General features: G+C 35.0%; 1 protein-coding gene and 1 pseudogene across 2 annotated transcripts; both read left to right on the top strand.

The window, feature by feature from the left end:
• The first annotated feature begins 4,128 nt into the window (after positions 1 to 4,128).
• On the top strand, positions 4,129 to 18,936 carry LOC11414636 (cell division cycle-associated 7-like protein). Of its 2 annotated transcripts, none has more exons than XM_024785395.2 (8): positions 4,129 to 4,372; positions 4,479 to 4,725; positions 5,617 to 5,839; positions 6,159 to 6,229; positions 6,308 to 6,385; positions 6,939 to 7,026; positions 7,179 to 7,234; positions 8,365 to 8,402. In XM_024785395.2, the coding sequence occupies exons 1-8, from the start codon at positions 4,304 to 4,306 to the stop codon at positions 8,385 to 8,387; spliced, it is 855 nt and encodes a 284-aa protein (XP_024641163.1). In that variant the 5' UTR covers positions 4,129 to 4,303; the 3' UTR covers positions 8,388 to 8,402. The 2 variants fall into 2 exon arrangements, with proteins under 2 accessions (XP_024641163.1, XP_003619860.3); XM_003619812.4 differs by lacking the exon at positions 8,365 to 8,402 and adding an exon at positions 18,662 to 18,936 and having other exon boundaries at positions 4,136 to 4,372.
• A 583-nt stretch (positions 18,937 to 19,519) lies between these two features.
• Positions 19,520 to 20,535, top strand: LOC11420173 (NDR1/HIN1-like protein 10; annotated as a pseudogene).
• The last annotated feature ends 996 nt before the right edge of the window (positions 20,536 to 21,531 follow it).

Below are 21,531 nucleotides of genomic sequence, written 5' to 3'. Positions count from 1 at the left end.
TTGAAAAAATAAAACAAAAGGTTGCCGGCGGGAGTTGAAGAGAGGTGCTTGTGAAATAAATTGGGGAGAAATAGTTTTTTGAAGTAGCATTCAACAACTTTTGGTTAAAGCTCATTCCATTCAATTCTATGCATTCTAAAAAAATTATTTTTTTTCGAAGGTACTTTATTGATATTGTGTTTGGCCTAGCTTCTTCTTAAAAACGTAGAAAAGCTGAAAAAAAGTCGGGCCAAACGATACCTTAGTAGTGGATATCTGATTATGAGTAGAAATCAAAGTTAGTTCCTATTATTTCTCCATGCATTTCTATTATTCTTTATTTTTAATTTAGGCATCACTTACTTACTCATTTGAATCATTCCATTACTACCTATTTATTAGGACATACGTGCATTTAGTTTATGAGAGAAACCTGAGTAATTAATTGGTTTCCAGCATTTATATATTTGTAGAGGGATAAAAAATACACGTATGCTACTTGAATAGGAAGTGGTGTAATCCGGCCAATTTTTGACTAAGTAAAAACAAGTAGGATGTGTTGTAACTGCTACTTACCTTCACATGTGAGTTGCCTAATTAGGTTTAATTACTTTGCATTTTGCTTCCACTTTGATATATCTCAACATATCTCAACACACCACTATCTCTCAATTTTCCTATGTCTCTAAACACATATATAATACTCCTTATTTAGTGCTTCCTTTCTTCATCTTGAGATAATGCCGTAAACCACTTTTTTCTATTTGGAATTATCACATGGTCATGGTACCAACCATGCTCATTCCCAAACTACACAATCAGTAGGTTAAAATTTCCTGTTCATGCCCAAACTTTTGGAGTTCCCGACATCACTTTTGAACCAAATTCTGCCTTATAATTGGAGTTCTATTCACCCACGGTATATTTGGGGAGGCTTTGGATCATCCACCGCATAATCTTTTCCTTGCTTTGTCCAACGAAAAGCCAAGTTTAGACTTAGCGGAGCAAAGATTGATGTGCCTTGATATAGAGTTGCTCGACTAGGAAGAAAATCGTCAATGGTAAGGGCTTTTTCCCCATATGTCCATACTAAGTATTAGGATGATGTTATGAATTAGAGTTAGAGATTCTTGTATGTTGAGAAGAAAAAACAACTAAATAAATGAAAATATAGAAATATGAGTTCTATGACGAGTTTGCCTTAGTGGCGGGTATTTTATTTGACTATACGTTTGCCTGTGGCGGGTTAATAATATATTTCTTGGTCGTGCCTTAGTGGCGGGATAATATCATATTGCATTGTTGTGCCACTGTGGCAGGATTTAGTCTTCATTTTCATGATCATGCATTAATGTATGCATCTGTGTGGCGGATTATTTCTGTGTGGTGCCTATGTGGTGGGTTATATCCGGATCATATAGTTATAAAAGCATGCATCTTATGCATAATTGCATTGAGTTTGTTGTATACATGTGATTGATGATTGATGATTGACTTAAAACTATTTCATTGCAAACAAGATGTGTGTGAACCTTACTTTGAAGCATGTGACTTGAATGTAATTTTCTTAATTCTTTTTGATTGATAAGTTTTGATATTATCTATTTCATGACATTGTTCCGGTGCTTTGAGTATGAACCAATTTTGATAAGGAAATTGACCCTTACACTAACATTTTAGGTACCAAAGAAGAGATGGTCTATGCTTTGAAGTTTTTGCTTGAAGTGCGTACGGGGAACAAAATTGGGTTTTTGATTGAATTGTAACTTTAGTAGAAACTTTTGAAGGATATTAGTTTAAGAGTTTAATTAAATTATGTCAAGCATTTTGTATAGGTTTTGCTAAGAATTTATTATTGATCAAATAAATAAATAGTAGTGTTTTTTTTTCAGAAAAAGAAAATGATTTAGGCGTAATGTCTTGGAACAAAATCTGGGGTGTTACACAAATCAACTTTTTTAAATAATAAAATACTTTTGTCTCCATGAGGTTAGTTCAGTTAGTAAGGACAATGCATAATATCTTCAAGATCTAGAGTTCGAACCCTGGACACCACAAAAAGAAAAAAAAAAATTCTAGTCACACCCAATGTATTTCTGATTACACCTCAAAATGACATTTTTAAAATTCACCCACATCGTTCTTCCTCCTTCAAAACCCAGAAAATGCATTTTCATTCTCCAAAAATTACTTTCCATCGGTGGTAAATACACCTCAAGAATCTACTAATTGTGTGTTTTCAAGTTCTACTCCATTGCTAACCACATCAACATTTTCTTCTTCAATTGTTGAGTGCGTCAATTATGTTGAAAAGAGTGAAACAAAATTTGGAGAATAAAAAAAAATACTATCTTTTATTGTAATTTAATCTTAAATTCAGTTTAAATAGATCATGTAAATTTAAGTGTATATACTTAAATTGAATTTAAGTTAACCTTAAAATATTTACTTAAATTTAGCGAATGGGCGTGCTGCACCAAACATCAAGAAAAAAATAGAAACTCAACATCATTGAAAAAAAGAAGAAGAAGAAGAAATTCATTGCCAATATGCAATAGAGTAAGGATTTAAGACGTTTTGATTTACTCCTTAATCTTTCATTTAGATTGATTGAACATTCATGATTGTTTGTGGGTGAAAGAGAGTGAAAGTTTAGAGCGAGAGCGATAATAAAATCAGAGTTTTAAGAAAATTTATATGAAATACATGAATGAGAAATACATAGTGTGACTAAAAATTCTAAAAAACATATGAATGAGAGATCAAATTAATGTTTATTTTACAATTGTAGATGGAAAAAAAAAAAGAGAAAATGGAACATACTTTATGTGTAAATTAATTTTGCATTGACATTTGTAAGGATTGAAAAATTGACATTTATTTTTAAAAATTATTATAATATATGATTACGTGGCAACATGATAAGTTTTTATGGGACGACATAAAATTATTTTACAATGTCAATGTATTTTCATTAAACTAAAAAAAGCTAAACGATTAAATTTAAAATAAAGTTTAATTAGTATACACGGTCAATATACAATTATTTTACACATACATCAAACGATATGTTTCTACATTAAATAATGAATATGACAATATTTTCATATTCATTAATGGATATGACAACACATGATTAGATGCATATGTAAAATAACATAGGTTAATGTCAGAGCTGTGCGTGCTGTGCTTTTGCTGTTTGAGGCTATGTCTGGCCTGAAGGTTAATTTTAATAAAAGTATGCTGGTTGGTGTAAATATCTCTGACTCCTGGTTGGTTGAGGCAACAAATATTTTGAACTGTAAAGTGGGGAAGGTGCCATTCTTGAACTTGGGTCTCTCTATTGGTGGAATGAGGTGGCGAAGATTAGAGATGGGGTAGGTGAAGAGGGAGATGGTTGGTCTGCTGGGATGATGTCGTGGAAGGTGGGTGACGGGGAGACCACTTTCTTTTGGCTGGATCAATGGGTTGGAGATGTTCTTCTTTGTCGGCACTTTAGCCGTTTGTTCAATTTAGCGGAGAACAAGTTGGCGTCTGTTGCCTCTATGTGCTCACTAGGTTGGGAGGTTGGGGGTGGAGCGTGGCAGTGGAGGAGGAGATGTTAGTGGAGTGTAGGATTTTTTTATCTAACGTCTTTTTGGAGCCTAATATTTCAGATACTTGGCAATGGCAGCCTGACCTTATAGGGGGCTATTCAGTGCGTTCAGGTTATGAAATCCTTACTTCTCAAGATCATCATGTGGTGGATACTGCTCAGAATCTTATTTGGCATCCTTAGGTTCCGTTGAAGGTGTCGATTTTAATTTGGCCCTTGCTTCGAGACAGGTTGCCGATAAAAATCAATCTTCTTAATCGAGGCATTATTATTGTTGCAACATCTTTTGTGTGACAGGGTGTGGTCATGTTGAATCCGTCGATCACCTGTTTTTATATTGTAATGTTTCAAAAAAAAAATAGTATAATAATTAAACTCGCTCATTTTGTAAAAAGAAAAAACTCTCATTATTAATGTGACCACATCACTTTATGCATGTGTAAATTTTTTACATTAACGGTCTAAATAAATTAAAAAACATCATAAAATAATCCTCAATTCCGACCCAAAAAAAAGAAAACAAAAAAATCCTCAATTAAAAGTAGGAATAGAATTTGAATGGAGAAGAAGGGGTGTAATTCGTAATTGTGGTGTCTTCAAACCTATAGTTATAGTAGCAAAATATAGCCGTTACACTCATTCATTCATTCTTCACACTCCGAGTGTTGCTTTATTTTGTTCTTCAGAAGAAAACCTAACACATCACACACAAAAAAAAAAAAGGGGAAAATGAAAATGAAAGAAACTTCAAAATCCGATTACGAATCTCTCAGAAACGCTCGTATGTCAGAAAACAAGGTAATCAATCAATTAACCCTAATCCCTTCATTATTATTATGATTAATTATTGATTAACGATATAAATGTAATAATGATTATGATTATGTTGATGAATGAATTGAAGGCTAGGTTAGAATCTTTGGGTATTTTGAATAAAGTTTCAAATCTTCGAGAAGCTTCTACTCCAACTAAGAAACAACAACGTACACCTGTTAAAAGGGTTTATGGTCTTACTCCAGTGCGTCGATCTCAGCGAATCAAGGATGTTTCCACCGGCACAGTTACTGTAGCCGCAACGCTTGACGGGCTTCTGCCTCGACGATCTAACCGTTTGAAAAGTAGTTTCAGTTATGCTGTTACGCCAAAACAAGGTTTTAATTTAACCCTAATTTTCTTGTCTCTGTTTATTACTTTGTAAAATGTAGCAAAATAATCATTTTATTTTAGTTTTTGAAAAATATATATTACACGGTCTTTGGATTAGCATATTAAGGGTATGTTTGGTTGGATGGTTTAGTTGGGGAAGGGAGGGAAAGACTTACTTTTCTAAAATGTTTGTTTAAATCAATTAGGTGTGATTGAACGATTATATGATAATTACTATTAGCTATGAAGCACAAATACAAACACGGACATTGACAAGCCGTCACTTCTAATAATTTGATAAAATCACATAATTTAGTGTAATCATATGTGTCGGTGTGTTGGACATCGATGTGTGTTTGACACCGGGACACGCCTAATCGGAGGAGTGTCTGTGCTTCATCGATCTTTAGTCATGATCTCTGATGCACGGACACTTCTGATTGAAGGTATGTCCCGATGTCCGACACGTGTCGTGTCCGACACCGATACTTGTATGTTATTTTTTCAAAATTTTATCGATGTCGACGTGTTCGTGTTTGTGTCTACGCTTTAGTAAACCATTAGATGTTCTTTTAATTTTTTTAAAAATATCAAAATATAAACTTAGCCCTCCAAAACCTCAACCCAAACAGGACTTAAGAGTTTAGTCTCTATCAAACATTAGTAAACAACTATTTTAAGCCTCCAAACCTGTTTCTTAGTATGCCATGCTATTTTTCCACATTGGTTAAAGTTTTCAAGGAGAGATTAATAAGATATATGTGAAAATGAAGGAATATGTAGATTAGATATAGATTAGAGGTTCAAAATGTCATGTTATTAACCTTTTTTTGCTGTAGCATGGGAAGCATTGTGTTTTTCTGTGAGTTCTGATGGTTTACTGAATTACGTTACAGAAAAGGTAACTGCAGAAAATGGGGAAGAAGAGGAGAAGGGCTGTATTGTAACTACAGATAAATGGGAAGATGAGAAAAGGCCTGCGAATGCCCCTCTCATTGAACTGAACCCGAAGGATGTAGAGCATTTTCTTTCAGCAGAGACTTCTGCGCGGCGCTGCGATAGCAAGGGTAGAGGCAGTATCTACAATCCAGTTTTGGGGATATGCTGCCACTTTTGCAGGTCATATTCTCTTGCCCTCGTACCCTTTTTCTATAGCACTGTTGCGTTGCGAAATTTGAACATAACTGCTATTTTCTGAAATCCGGCATTGACATATATAAGGAATGCTTGTAATAGACTCTTTACGATTGTTTCATTTACGAAGAAGTCAACACATTTTTACAAAGTGATACATTTTAAATCCACTAAATTAACCTTTTGAAAAAACAAACTAGTCCTAACTAATGTGTTAAAAGAGTATAGCATTCTTTACAGTCGTGTGTGTATGTATGTATGTGGATAAGTAATGATTACATTGCAATGAAAAACATAAATGCAGGCAAAAGAAATTGTGTGGGGAAGAAGATTGCAAGAGATGTGGGAATTGTGATGTGAATGAACCTTGTTTAGGTAAGATTTGATGCTTTATACTGCATTCTTTGCACAGTTTTTCTTTGATCTAACAGATTCGCGGCATATTCCTAACAGGAAAGACTGATTGTTCAGCGTGTCACTCAAGCAATGGTGTCTTTTGTCGAGCCTGTCTCAAGGTTCGTTATGGTGAAGGTAAGAAGAAATAGACATGCTCAAATAAATAAAGGCATGTTAGGATTGACTTGTTTGAGTTTATTATCTACCGACATAAACATTTCTCAGACTGTTTGGGAGAGCTTATGGCATGTACATGAACTAAAGTTTACTTCCACAAGCTGTTTTAAGCTTACTTTCATAATCTAGAAGATTATGAAGATTATGAAAACAACTTAGTTATATGAAAAAAGTTTAATTGTATCTATTTTTTGTTATAAAACTGGCATATAAGCATGTGTTGTGTACGATAAGTGCAGTATAAGCGCTTGATTAAGTTGTTTATCCAAATTGGGCCAAAATCACCTAAATAGTGTAAACAGATCAAAATTGCATTATCAATAACAAAAAATTAAAATCGTATTAAGAGCCTAGATTTCATGTTTATTTGATGTTACTTCTATTCAAAGTTAAGTAAGCTGCATATTGACATCAAAATGTCATAAAAAAAGGTTATTTTTCATTATATTCAAAGTGTACAAAAAAAATGTGTACATTTACTTAAAAAATTATATTTATTTTTCTGATGCAGAAATGGAGGAGGTGAGAGAGAACAAGGAATGGATGTGCCCACATTGCATAGAAGAGAAAGGAATAAAACCTTATTGGATATGTAACAGGTAGAACTATTAAATTTCAACATCTTTTTAGCCTTTTGAATTTAGATACCATCAATATGCAGGCATAAATGTGTATAGAATGTTTTAAAGGCAAGTTGTTTTGATCTTATTCAAGATGATGACTCCATTTTATTACTTTAATTGCTATGTAGCTCAATATGCATGAGGAAACGAAAGATGTCGCCAACTGGGATCGCAATACACACAGGTTAGTCTTTCTATTATCACTACTTATGACTTATGAGCCTGTTTTGGTTGTTTTGTTTGAGTTTATCATAGCATATACACGGGGCCATCTTAAACACTTTGAAAGTTGGATTCTAATCTTGAAAACTTGGCCCTGATAAAATAAAGTGCAATTTTAATAATTAAAAATTCTAAATATTATCTATAGAGTTTAATTTCTACTTAGCAATTTCATCAATATTAAGGATGTGGTTAAATGGGCGGGGTGTAGTTAGGCAATTGGTTTGGGTTGCGATTTAAAATAAATAGCTAAAAATAAAGGTTTGTTGTAAGAAATTTAAGAGAAAAGGATCCGGTCTTTCAAATCATTTGTTCATCACTAATTGCTAATCTAAACCTATACCGTGTAATTAGTTTACGATAATTAACAATTCCCTAAAACCTTAGGTGAACCCGTAATCCTCAAAGGTTTGAATAAACGTTAATTTAGATATCACACAACTTAACAATTTTCTATCCGTAGATTATCCGTTTAGTTGAACAGTATGTTAAGGATGTGGTTAAATGGGCAGGGTGTAGTGAGGCAATTGGTTTGGGTTGCGATTTAAAATAAATAGCTAAAAATAAAGGTTTGTTGTAAGAAATTTAAGAGAAAAGGATCCGGTCTTCCAAATCATTTGATCTTCGCTAATTGCTAATCTGAACTTAAACCGTGTAATTGTTCCTCTAGTTTACGATAATTAACAATTCCCTAAGACCTTAGGTGAACCCGTAATCCTCAAAGGTTTGAATAAACGTTATTTAGATATCACAACTTAACAATTTTCTATCCCTAGATTATCCGTTTAGTTGAACAGTATATTATATCTAAGTAATAAGCTGGTGTTAGCAGTCATATAATCTCTGTGTTCAATTTATAGTTGATAAGAGCATAAAAGCATTAAACACAAATTATATCGAATAAACTAGATTTGCAATTATAAGAAAATAGAGTTTACAGTTTATATTGATCAAAAGGTTAGAATACAATCAACTACGACCTAATCACTGAGGAATTAGCTACTCATGGCTAAAACATAAACAATAATACAAGAGTAGGGTTTATTACATAAATTGGATGACTGACTATGAGTTTTGATGGCTTCCCACCAGATCTCCAGTTCTTCAACATATAAAGACTGAATAAGAGTAAGATTTATTAACGCTTATGCGTTTTTATCTCCAAAATTTTGAACCCTTTAAATCAAAACATGTTTGGCCTTTACACACCCTCTTTCAGTAACTGAAAAATTGTGCCCTGATCTCAAAAATCGTGTCACGATTGCACATTAAAATTCAAAATTCCTTTATACGCTCCTCAAATCGTGACCCGATTTTTTACGAATTGTAAAAGAGAAAGGTTGTTGATGTTGTTGGCAGTTCCAACGACAAGAAGAAAAAGGGTAAACCTAATGAGATGAGAATTATTCTGAACATCACATCTGAAAAGACGAGGTACAACAAGCTTTTGAACATAAGAATTTCACTGAATAGGTATCCCAATTCACGTGCTTTAGAGGCATTAGGTATAAAAGACAATGTTATGGCACTACTTGGTAACATAGGCTGGAATGATTTTGTAGGAGAAACACACTAAACCTTCAAAACCTTTACACTTGAATTTATGAGTACCATCTGTTTTGTTCAGGATACAGAAAATGTCACAAACCCGAAACACACTGTTTCATTTAGTTTGGGTAACGTAGAGTATAACATGTCACTTGCTGAATTCTGTGACAAAATGGGTTTCGCAAGCGCAAGGCTCATTCATATCTCTCGTGACCAGAATACTAGGCCTCAAAATTATGACCAATAGGAGTTTTAGTTACAAATAACTGGCGGGTATGATACATAACCCTGTTTTCCGCTACATACATAGAGTTATGTCCTGCACCAATTTTGGTAGGGCGGAAATGGGAACGGTGAGGAGTGATGAGCTATTCATTTTCTGGGCTATGGTTAACAAATGTGTTGTAAACACTAGCTACTACCTTTTAAGCCATTTGACATCTGTGGCGGCTTAACCCAAAGGTAAGATAGTGGTGGGGATTGATTAGTTTCATTGATTGGAAGATGGGAGCGAAAGTTGCAGCTGAACAAAATGGCATTGAGGGGAACTATGCTATTGATCTTGATTTTTGTAAACAGATTCATGTGGTTAGGGATATAGATGGGAAGAGAATGAATTTTCAATTGAAAGAAGATTGAATTTCGTTGCCAGATCCATTGAGAACTGACACAACAAATCTAGCAAATTGACTTTATCTTGATTTAGATCCACATGTACCTCAAGAACAGCCTGCGCAAGATGAAGGTATGGGTGATAACCTGGAGAAACAACAACCTATAGGGGGAATGCAAGATGACAATGATTGACATCGTTGCTACAAGCCTTTGTCTTTGGAGTAAAAGCTCCTCATTCATCTTGCCAACCTTAGCTCCAACTTTCCATGTCAATCATCGTCATCTTGCATTCCCCCTATAGGTTGTTGTTTCTCTAGTTATCACCCATACCTTCATCTTGCGCAGGCTGCTTTTGAGGTACCTGTGGATCTAAATCAAGATAAAGCCAATTTGCTAGATTTGTTGTGTCAGTTCTCAATGGATCTGGCAACAAAATTGAATATTCCTTCAATTGAAAATTTGTTCTCTTCCCATCCATATCCCTAACCACATGAATCTGCTTACAAAAATCAAGATCAATGGCATAGTTCCTCGTCAATGCCATTTTCTTCGGCTGCAACTTTCGCTCCCATCTTCCAATCAATGAAACTAATCAATCCCACCATTATTACCTTTGGGTTGAGCCGCCACAGATGCCAAATGGCTTTAAAGGTAGTAGCTAGTGTTTACAACATATTTGTTAACCATATCCCATAAAATGAATAGCTCATCACTCCTCACCGTTCCCGTTTCCGCCCTACCGAAAATGGTGCAGGACATAACTATGTATGTAGCGGAAAACAGTTATGTATCATACTTGCCTTGACAGATTTAGATTCATAATGGTCCCGTCCAGTTATTTGTAACCAAAACTCCTGTTGGTCATAATTTTGAGGCATAGTATCCTGGTTATGAGAGACATGAATGAGCCCCACGCTTGCAAAACCCATTTTGTCACAAAATTTAGTAAGTTACATGTTATACTCTATGTTACCCAAACTAAACTACATGTTATACCTGAACAAAACAGATGATAGTATTCATAAATTCAAGTGTAAAGGTTTCAAAGGTGTAGTACATTTCTCCTACAAAATCATTCCAGCCTATGTTACCAAGTAGTGCCATAACATTGTCTTTTATACTACTGGTCCTGGTCCTATTGATGCTGCTGGTGCCTTCTCCTCGGCCTCTAGCCTCGCCTCATGATCAAGATCGGCGCGATCTGCTCCTAAGATGGCTCATGGCCTAAAACCACTGCTGAGGGCTCATGACCTTCTCCTGGCCAATCTGTGCATCAGCGTAGGCAACAACGGCACTAACCATGTCATAGGTGTCAGGTGAGCTTCTCGCCTCATACCGCTCCCACTGCTGTGCAATGATCTGCTCTTTATTTGCTGGCGTCGGAAGATCTCCTCGAAGAGGTGGCAAAATTTGAGGTGAGACACCCTAGTGTACCATAACACATAGACATCCGCCATCCGCAATGTCTGCTCTCCTGCCTGCTTATCCCAATCGGCCGCCTTAAGCGTGTGAGTGCGGAAGTCGACGAATGCCTGCACAATCTGAGGCGGTGGCAGCTCTACAACATCCGTTCATCCGTCGGATGTCTGGGGACGGTCTGGACGTATCCGTACTGCCTCAAAACTCTCTCGGGCAAGTGACGGTACACCCTACGAACACCGCACATAATCCAGCCTGAATACCAGAAAACCTCCTCAAAATCCTGGATCTCCGTATGCTCTTCGTACGGCCTGACCGATACGTGATCCCCTCTCCGTGACCCTTCTGAAGCATCCACCTCGCCGCAACTGGATAGTTTTCCATGTAGTCGGTGTTGGGATCAACACTGTAAAAGCCAGGAAAATGCGCCAAAAACCATGTCTGCACAAACCAAACAAATCACATTTATAAATTATTACAAACGAAAAAATATAACAAAAAAATAAAAGTTAAGGTTCACATTTATAAGTTTCTTACAGTGAGCAGTGTCACGCTTCCCCAAGAGCTCTGTCTCTAGGCCTACACGCCTCAGCTAACTCGCAGTATAGGTATGCGAGTGTCATCTCTTCCCAGGAATAATTACGCATCCTCGCGTAGCCCTCCTCCATAGTCGTCAGATAAACCAACTCGATGCGTTTGTTGCTTCTATCACCAAACAACAAGCATCCTACAAGATATAAGAGATAAGACTTCACACAAAATGTCCTAACCCTATGCAACTCCTCCATCTCCTCTGCATCCTCCGTATCCGCCAATAAGTTAGCTCTACCAAGGTACCTCGTATATAAATCCCTAAGCTTCGGGTAACTAATGTACCCACCGTACTCCGTACCACAAATTTTTTCCACCTCCTGCTACGACACACCCAAGTGCCTCATCAGTAGTGCCGCTCCCTCATGTCTCAGCATCTTCTTCCCATGGCTCAATATCTTATCCCAACAAAATTTGCTCACTCCTAACCAAACTTTCGAAAATGCCCCTAAAGCAAGTTCACGCTAGTTTTCAAATTCCAGAACTCATGCCAGTTTTATTAGCTTATATACCATATTCTAGATTGAAAAAATGTTTGAAGACAAAGCATTAGAACCACTATTTTAATGAGAAACACGACACAAAAACCTCATAATGCTCAATCAATCTTACAAGAGTTGCCAATTTGTTCGTCATAACTTTTGATTTATTTTCACCATATCGTTTGACTTATCTGCACGACTTTCCCAATACTTGTTGAACTTCACTTCCATATATTCAATGTTTTATGAATTTTTATCCACTGCTTGAAAAGAGTATGACCCATAAAAAGAAGGCTTAATTGCACTTTTGGACCCCTATCTTTCCAAAACTTGCGATTATGGACCTCTAACTAATTTAAATACAAAACAGCCCCCTATGTTTTGATTCTTTGGCAGTTTTGGACCCCAGTCTATTGTTAAGTCGGTCAATGCTGACGTGGCACCCTAAGTGAGGTGCCACATGTCAATCTTTTTATTTTTTTTTGCCTTGAGGGTCCAAAACTGCCAAAGAATCAAAACATAGGGGGCTGTTTTGTATTTAAATTAGTTACGGGTCCAAAAGTGCAATTAAGCCTAAAAAGAAAGAATTGCATAAGTCTTCAAAAACATCACAAAAACATGGTCAGAATCCCAATCGGTCTGATTAGGACATCATCCTAACTCACTACAAAGATTGGTTACAAATGCAACAACAACATGTTATTAAGGATAAAAAAAAAATACATGTTAATATTTTCCCGCAATATTAAATAGAGGAATGATAGGGACACTCTTTTCAACACTCATTTTCTTATTGGATAAAATCAATGTATGACCCACCACTTTAAGTGGAACCCATTTCCAAAGTGTGAAACCCACCATAATTTAAGTCAGTTAAAAAGTGAGTGTTGGAGAGAGTGTTGCTAACATTTCTCATATTCAATATAATATTGGTAGAGTTCTACCTAGTTACTGCATCAAATGTTACCATTGCTTTAGAACATATGCCAACAACTTCTGTACAATTCTTGTAAGTAGTCAACCTACTAATAAAACTCTAAACAAACTTACATGCAACCCTAATTTGTTGAACATATGCATCAATAACCTTTAATTCATCAAGGACAATCAAGTTCAATATGTCAGCACTACATCACATATGCAAGCATTTTCCATTAAACAAAGTATGACCATCCCATACACTAATTCCTCTATTTAAATAATCAATAGCCAAGTTGTTAGCACTTGCATGGTCATCATCAACGATACAAATAGACCTAATACTCCCATTCATTCATGCAATTTTCTAAATTAATTCATTTGGATTCACCTTTATGATCAAGAATTAATTAAAAACTCAATATCCTTTTCTTCAAACCCCACTCATCATCAATATTAGGAGATGTTACACACATATAATTCATATTTTGAATCAATTTCCAAATATCAATGGTACGGGACACCATTTGTATGTAAGCAACAAATATTTCAATTCATATTTCTCATCAAAATACAACCTCAAACAATCTCGAACAACGGAGACACAATAGGAATTTTAAATTTTGGTTGAGCCTTACATCTTTCCAAGTGGTGAAAACCTCAAGCACAAGTCAAATGATGATCCGAAAACCGAAAAATCATCCATGAAAACATCCATACAATTTCTTAATTAAATCGGAGAAGATGGCTTGAACACACCTTTGAAAAGTTGCGGGTGCATTACACAAGCCAAAGGGCATTCTTCTATAAGCAAAAATACCAAACGGACAAGTGAAAGTCGTCTTCTCATGATCTTCCGGGTTCACGGTAATTTAATTGTAGTCGGAATAGCCAACAAGGAAGCAATAGACGGCTTGACTGGAGAGTCTTTCAAACATTTGATCCATAAAGGGCAATGAGAAGTGATCCTTCCTTGTAGCTGGATTGAGTCTTCTATAATCAATGCACATCCTCGATCCGGTGACGGTCCTTAGAGGGGGGGGGGGGGGGGGGGGGGGATTGAATTGTGACCCTTTAAAAATTATCATGTAACTTAAAAAGTAATTCTCAAGTTGAAACTTGGAATGATTAAGTTAATAACAGACTTCAGAACGTTCTGATGTCTGAGTGCAAAAACAGTTTAACAAAGTAAATGTGTTTGTGTTTTCAATAAGTAAAGAGTATAGGGAAGAGAGAATAAACACAGAGATTTATAGTGACCCTTTAAAAATTATCATGTAACTTAAAAAGTAATTCTCAAGTTGAAACTTGGAATGATTAAGTTAATAACAGACTTCAGAACGTTCTGATGTCTGAGTGCAAAAACAGTTTAACAAAGTAATTGTGTTTGTGTTTTCAATAAGTAAAGAGTATAGGGAAGAGAGAATAAACACAGAGATTTATAGTGGTTCCCCCAATGTGGGTTAAGTAATTCTCAAGTTGAAACTTGGAATGATTAAGTTAATAACAGACTTCAGAACGTTCTGATGTCTGAGTGCAAAAACAGTTTAACAAAGTAAATGTGTTTGTGTTTTCAATAAGTAAAGAGTATAGGGAAGAGAGAATAAACACAGAGATTTATAGTGGTTCCCCCAATGTGGGTTAGTCCACTCCTCACAATCTTGTGAGAGTTTCCACTATGATGCTTGAGATAACCTCTCAAATCCTGCACCTTACAATCCGTGTTCTCCTGAACACTTACAATTCTGTATTCTCTAAGCCTCAGCAGGCTTGCACCTTGTTGCTAAGTTAACCACTTAGACTTTTACAATCTTTGCCCAAGCTAACACTTTAGTACCCCTAAAGCTAGATGAGACTTGATTACAATTTGAGAGAAGTTTGAATGTTTGTGAATCAAACAGAAGAGGAGGAAGAAGAAGTTATCTTTAAGAGAGATAACAAGAAGAGAATTGATTTACACTACAAAGAAGGTAAAAAGAGCCTTCAGTGATGATCAATTCAATTGCAAGAGCTTCAAACAATTTCAAGTTGTTTTATTGTATGCTTTGCAATGGTGCAAGTAGTGCTGAGCATTTGATCTCTATTTATAGTGTTTTTGGGCTCATATAGCCGTTGTAAGGTGACTAATGGTGTTATGCCACGCGTCCTGAGCTCCACAAGCTTTTACTTGAAAATCTGGGTGAACATTCTGAATATCAGAATGTTGTTGTGTTCTTCATCAGAATGTTGCTGTGTTCTTCATCAGAATGTTGATATTCATGATGTTCTTCATCTGGGTTCATCAAGGATGAATGTCTGATGAGTTTCTGGCTTTATCCAATTGGCTTTATCCAATACGTGACATGAGATTTGTTCAGGTTTTATCCTTAAAAAGTTACTTCTCCATATGCATCAAAAGTTGCTGGAAAAGTTAGGATAAAGTTACCAAATCTGTCTTGGATTTGGTGCAGGAGAGAGAGGATAGTGGATCTGCACCTTCAGGCCCATGCTTCAAGGAGATTTGCTTGATTCAAATCAGAGGACACGTTATCTCTGATGCAAGATCTCCTTTTGCTAGCTTTTTCATCTTTCCACCAACTACACTGTTCATGGCTGGAAGCATGTGCAGAAGTGAACATTCTGATCTCAGAATGTTCCATTTGTTCTTACTTTAGGTTGATTTGTAAGACTTAACTTTTAATGTAATCAACTCTAATAGTAAAACACAACTGAAGTGCAGTGAATGCATCATCTAGGATGATATTCTCATTGGAATATTCCTAGTACTTTAATGTTCATAGTCTTGATTGAACATTAAAGTTCCTTTGACATAATTCTTTGACCATGCCTTTATTTGTTGATAGATCCATGCAGATGTACCTTTTATTCATGTCAAGTATGCTTGCATGTTCTTCACGTTCTTGATGAATCTAGGTTGCTTATGGACAACCTTCTGAACTCTTCATCAGAACGTTCTGATCAACTCTCTGATCAACATTCTGAACTAACTTTCTGAACTTCAGAATTAGTATGAGGATTCAATGTCCTTTGATTTCATGCATCTTGGTATGATTCAAACCTTTTTTCTGTCTTAGTAAAAACACTCGAGCACAAGTTAAATACCAAGGAATTAATCAAAGTTCATCCTTAATCATTAAAGTTTATTATCTTTAAAATTAATTAGGGATTTTGCCTCAACAATTACTAGTTTTTTAGTCATATTTGTGTCCCTTTTGTAATGTTTTGAGAGTCAAATGCTTGTATACATGGTTCAATAGCTCAAGATTCATAAAAAAGAAGTTTTGCACAAATTGGAAAAGAATGCAAGAATTTAGCTACTGGATAAATCGTGCCATAATGGACCTGAATCGTGGCACGTTTGAAGCGTGGAATTTACTTGAAGATGCTGAAAAAATCATGGCACGATGGATATGTAACGTGCCACAATGATTGAATAAATTTACTGCCACGTATGAATTAATTGGATGAGCCACGTGAACAATTGTTTTGCTTTTGGGTGGTGTGAATAATAGAAAGATTAGGATGAGCCACGTGAACAGATGTTCACGTGGCTCATCCAATTAATTCATATGTGGCAGTATATTTATTCAATCATCGTGGCACGTTACATATCTATCGTGCCATGATTTTTTCAGCATCTTCAAGTAAATTCCACGCTTCAAACGTGCCACGATTCAGGTCCATCGTGGCACGATTTATCTAGTAGCTAAATTCTTGCAAAACTTTTTTTTTTATGAATCTTGAGCTATTGAACCATGTATACAAGCATTTGACTCTCAAAACATTACAAAAGGGTCACAAATATGACTAAAAAACTAGTAATGACGTACTGTCATCAAGGACCGTCACCGGATGGAGGATGTGCATTGATTATAGAAGACTCAATCAAGCTACAAGGAAGGATCACTTCCCATTGCCCTTTATGGATCAAATGTTTGAAAGACTCTCCGGTCAAGCCGTTTATTGCTTCCTTGATGGCTATTCCGGCTACAATTAAATCACCGTGAACCCGGAAGATCATGAGAAGACGACTTTCACTTGTCTCTTTGGTATTTTTGCTTTTAGAAGAATGCCCTTTGGCTTGTGTAATGCACCCGCAACTTTTCAAAGGTGTATTCAAGCCATCTTCTCCGATTTAATTGAGAAATGTATGGACGTTTTCATGGATGATTTTTCGGTTTTCGAATCATCAATTGACTTGTGCTCGAGGTTTTCACCACTTGGAAAGATGTAAGGCTCAACCAAAATTTAAAATTTCTATTGTGTCTCCGTTGTCAGAGATTGTTTGAGGTTGTATTTTGATGAGAAATATGAATTGAAATATTTGTTGCTTACATACAAATGGTGTCACTTACCATTGATATTTGGAAATTGATTCAAAATATGAATTATATGCGTGTAACATCTCATTATATTGATGATGAGTGGGGTTTGAAGAAAAGGATATTGAGTTTTTAATTAATTGTTGATCATAAAGGTGAATCCAAATGAAATAATTTAGAAAATTGCATGAATGAATGGGAGTATTAGGTCTATTTGTATCGTTGCTAATGACCATGCAAGTGCTAACAACTTGGCTATTGATTATTTAAATAGAGGAATTAGTGTATGGGTTGGTCATACTTTGTTTAATGGGGAATGCTTGCATATGTGATGTAGTGCTGACATATTGAACTTGATTGTCCTTGATGAATTAAAGGTTATTGATGCATATGTTCAACAAATTAGGGTTGCATGTAAGTTTGTTTAGAGTTTTATTAGTAGGTTGGCTACTTACAAGAAGTGTACAGAAGTTGTTGGCATATGTTCTAAAGCAATAGTAACATTTGATGTAGTAACTAGGTAGAACTCTACCAATATTATATTGAATATGAGAAATGCTAGCAATACTCTCTCCAACACTCACTTTTTAATTAGCTTAAATTATGGTGGGTTTTGCACTTTGGAAATGGGTTCCACTTAAAGTGGTGGGTCATACATTGATTTTATCCAATAAGAAAATGAGTGTTGAAGAGAGTGTTGAAAAGAGAGTGTCCCTATCATTACTCTATTGAATATTGCGGGAAAATATGAACATGTATTTTTTTTTATCCTTAATAACATGTTGTTGTTGTATTTGTAACCAATCTTTGTAGTGAGTTAGGATGATGTCCTAATCAATTGGGATTCTGACCATGTTTTTGAAGACTTATGCAATTCTTTCTTTTTATGGGTCATTGCATGTTATTGCTAACTCTTTTCAAGCAGTGGATAAAAATTCATAAAACATTGAATATATGGAAGTGAAGTTCAACAAGTATTGAGAAAGTCGTGCAGATAAGTCAAACGATATGGTGAAAATAAGTCAAAAGTTATGAAGAACAATATGGCAACTCTTGTTGTAAGATTGTTTGAGCATTATGAGGTTTTTGTGTCGTGTTTCTCATGAAAGTAGTGGTTCTAATGCTTTGTCTTCAAACATTTTTTCAATCTAGAATATGGTATATAAGCTAATACAACTAGCATGAGTTCTGGAATTTGAAAACTAGCGTGAACATATTTCCAACAATATTTACGCGGTCACACGTACAATAATTTTGGCCCTCAAAAAATTTCAAGGCTTGGTGTGGTGGACTATAAACTTTTTTGAAACTATTTGAGAGTTTATGCGCAAAAAAAAAAAAAAAAAAACTTATTATAATACATCATAAGCTCTTCATGATAACTTAAAGAAGTTATGCATTTATATAATAAACGCTTATGGACTATAAACACTTAATCTCTTTTGAGTCTTGTACATTTTTCTTACTTGATCTCTTTGATTGACTGAAATGAAGCTCGGGAAATGGGATATGAATCAGTAGCACATCAACTAATGGAAGAACTTAAACGTGGAAACAGACTCACAAGATAAGAGGTTGGCATGTAAGTTCAGCCTGTAATCTGTAGTTATTTTCTAACTTAGTAGAATTTTCTAATTAATATTGACACCAAAATTGTACTTGTGGCACTAGTTTGCCTTTATTGTTAGATTAGAATTGTCTAGTCCATTTATTTTCTGAGGAACAATTTTCATTGTTGATATATATGTAAGCATTGTTGAATGTCTTTATACTGCAATCTTCCCAAATCCACAAACACCAATAGTTTAAGATGCAAGTAAGGTGCTTAGAGTGATTTGTCCTAAATCCACAATACACAAGTAAGGATTTAATTTTCATTTTTAAAATTTTCAAAATCGTCCTCTTACAAAACAGGGTACCCAATAGAGCACACACCAAGAGGTCTACCTCCACTATATTATTTGTATTGTGTGAAGTCTCTCCTATGTTAGATTTCTAGGAATTTTTCAAATCACAAACATACTTGTGTTCCAACAAAACGGATTCCCTAAAGTCAATAAAAACCACCGTTACACGGTCCATCACCAAAACACCAGAACTTGAATTCAAGATAAAGTGCAAAACAAACAACAACAAAGAGGAATTTTTAACCAAAATTACAGTCATGTCATTTATGATAACAAAATTTATTTCTTATGTTCTTTAAATTTACTAAGTAAGGATTTAATTTGCATAGATGGTCAATGTAATCACCTAGGCAATTAGTTTGATATTTTATATTTCATTACTATAAATGAAAGAGTTAGGCTTCAAAAGTCAATGCTACTAGCTTCTCTCTAATGTACTACATATTGCAACGATATCACCTAGAAAATCACAAGAACCACACTATACCCAAAAATCCATCTATTTCCACCCTATAAAAGCACACAACTTTGTACCATAAAATTCATCAACAACAAAACCTAATCATCACAAGAAAAATTCAAAAACCTCATCACCACCATGTGCTGCAGATTTCATTGGTTCTGGTGCATCTATTACTCAATCTACGCCGTTATATTCTTCTTCATGTCTTTCTCAATCATCGCCTGGATAGTAATCTCTCCCTCAAGCGTGAAATTCCACATAACAGACGCTACTCTCACCGAGTTCAACCTCACAAACAACAATACCTTATACTATAATTTCAAAGTCAATGTCACAATACGAAACCCCAACAACAACATCATAGTCTATTACCGAAGAATCACCGCGATTTCTTGGTACAAAGATAATTATTTTGGTTATGTGAGTTTGACACCGTTTGATCAAGGACACAAGAATACAACATTTTTTGGACCTATAGAGTTTAAAGGGAATACTAAGATCAATCTAGGACGTAAACAACTTGACGAGTATTTTGAAGAGAGAAGTCTCGGGATTCACAATGATTTGGCTGTTGATTTTGATGTTCGAATTAGAGCGAAGTTTGGAAGCTTTTATAAAAGTGGTCGATTTAATACACCGGTTGTACAATGTCGTCGTTTGAGTGTTCCTTTGATTTCTTCTTCCAATGGTAACTCGTCATCATCAACATTTTCTTTTAGAGACAGAAGATGTAGCAGTGGTTCTTTCTTTACAGATCGTGATGCAGATGCAGGAGCTTGAAATGTATATAATAAAATGAACTTTGTATATTTTAGCTTCAATTTCATTCAATCTACATTGTTGTACATTTATCGGCATCACATATATGTTGTGGCGCTAATAGATATTTGCATAAAATAAAACTTTGTTGTATATTGCACATAATAAAATTCCAATGTGTTACGATTGTGTTATGTGAATATATAAAAATACATATATCATTATTCATACGTGTTTAATTCTAGAGCAATGCTATTTTAAGCATGGCTAATGGGTTGAATTTTGTAAAACATTCAAAAAGCATACTGGAATTTTGTAAAAAAAATGATATCAAAATTTTGATGGCTTAGAATTATTTCCCAATTATTCACTTCATTTGTTTTGTTTAACAAAAGGTTGTTGTTGTCGAGTTATTTTATTTTTTAGTTCCTTTTCAGTTGCGGTTTTTGCCTTAGTTACTTTCGTATTAGTAGCTATTCAATAGGTTTAGAGTTTGGATGTCTAATTCCATCATATACAAATGACATGTAAGATTGAGGCGCTTTTTCCTTTCGACCTGATACGAAGTGATAAATACTAACTAAAATTAACACCCAATTCGAATTCAATTTAAGATGTTCAACCTAAAATATGACATTTTTCAAGTTATATTACATTTAAAACTCTCAATGATATTCTACACCGTGGTTTAATTGTGGCTAATATTTGCAAAGAACCGGAAACATAAAGTTCGTTGCTCTTGCTTTATTTGCTTACTTGAAGGGTTTTTTGGCAGGATTTATGTGGAGGGTTTTTTCGTAACTATGTTGTTACAAATTATGAGTATCCATCGAATTTTGTTGATTAATAATCTTTAGTTTAAATTTGAGAACTGTTTAAGAGATCCAAATTCATTTTCACACAAATAATTGGTGTGTGTGAGAGAGAGGGAGGGACGAGTAGGGAGAGAGGGGGAGAGAGAGTTGTTTTAATTTCAATTTTAGTGACCTGTAGAATTCACACACACGCCGTAATGTACTAATGTTTGTGTGATGTTGACATATTGAAACGGATTATATAAACTAATTAACCAATCATTGCTCTCAAAATGAATAGTTTTCAAAGTAAGAGGAATGTTTGACATTGACATATTGTTTGTTTTTGAAATGTCAAGACCGAAATAATTGATTCATTTCTATGCAACTAGAAGTTTAATACTATGTTTGACAATATTTAATTTTTTTAAATGGTTGGCA

The sequence above is a fragment of the Medicago truncatula genome, chromosome 6 (assembly GCF_003473485.1).
Source record: "Medicago truncatula cultivar Jemalong A17 chromosome 6, MtrunA17r5.0-ANR, whole genome shotgun sequence".
NCBI lineage: Eukaryota > Viridiplantae > Streptophyta > Magnoliopsida > Fabales > Fabaceae > Medicago > Medicago truncatula.
The sequence above is the reverse complement of the archived record's forward strand: the minus strand, read 5'-3'. Positions and strand labels throughout refer to the sequence as shown.

Coding starts and splice junctions, on each gene's coding strand:
- LOC11414636 (XM_003619812.4), top strand. CDS start 4,304: ATGAAAATGAAAGAAACTTCAAAATCCGATTACGAATCTCTCAGAAAC. Junction 4,726..5,616: donor TGCTGTTACGCCAAAACAAG/GTTTTAATTTAA, acceptor ATTACGTTACAG/AAAAGGTAACTGCAGAAAAT. Junction 7,235..18,661: donor TGGGATCGCAATACACACAG/GTTAGTCTTTCT, acceptor ACTGAAATGAAG/CTCGGGAAATGGGATATGAA.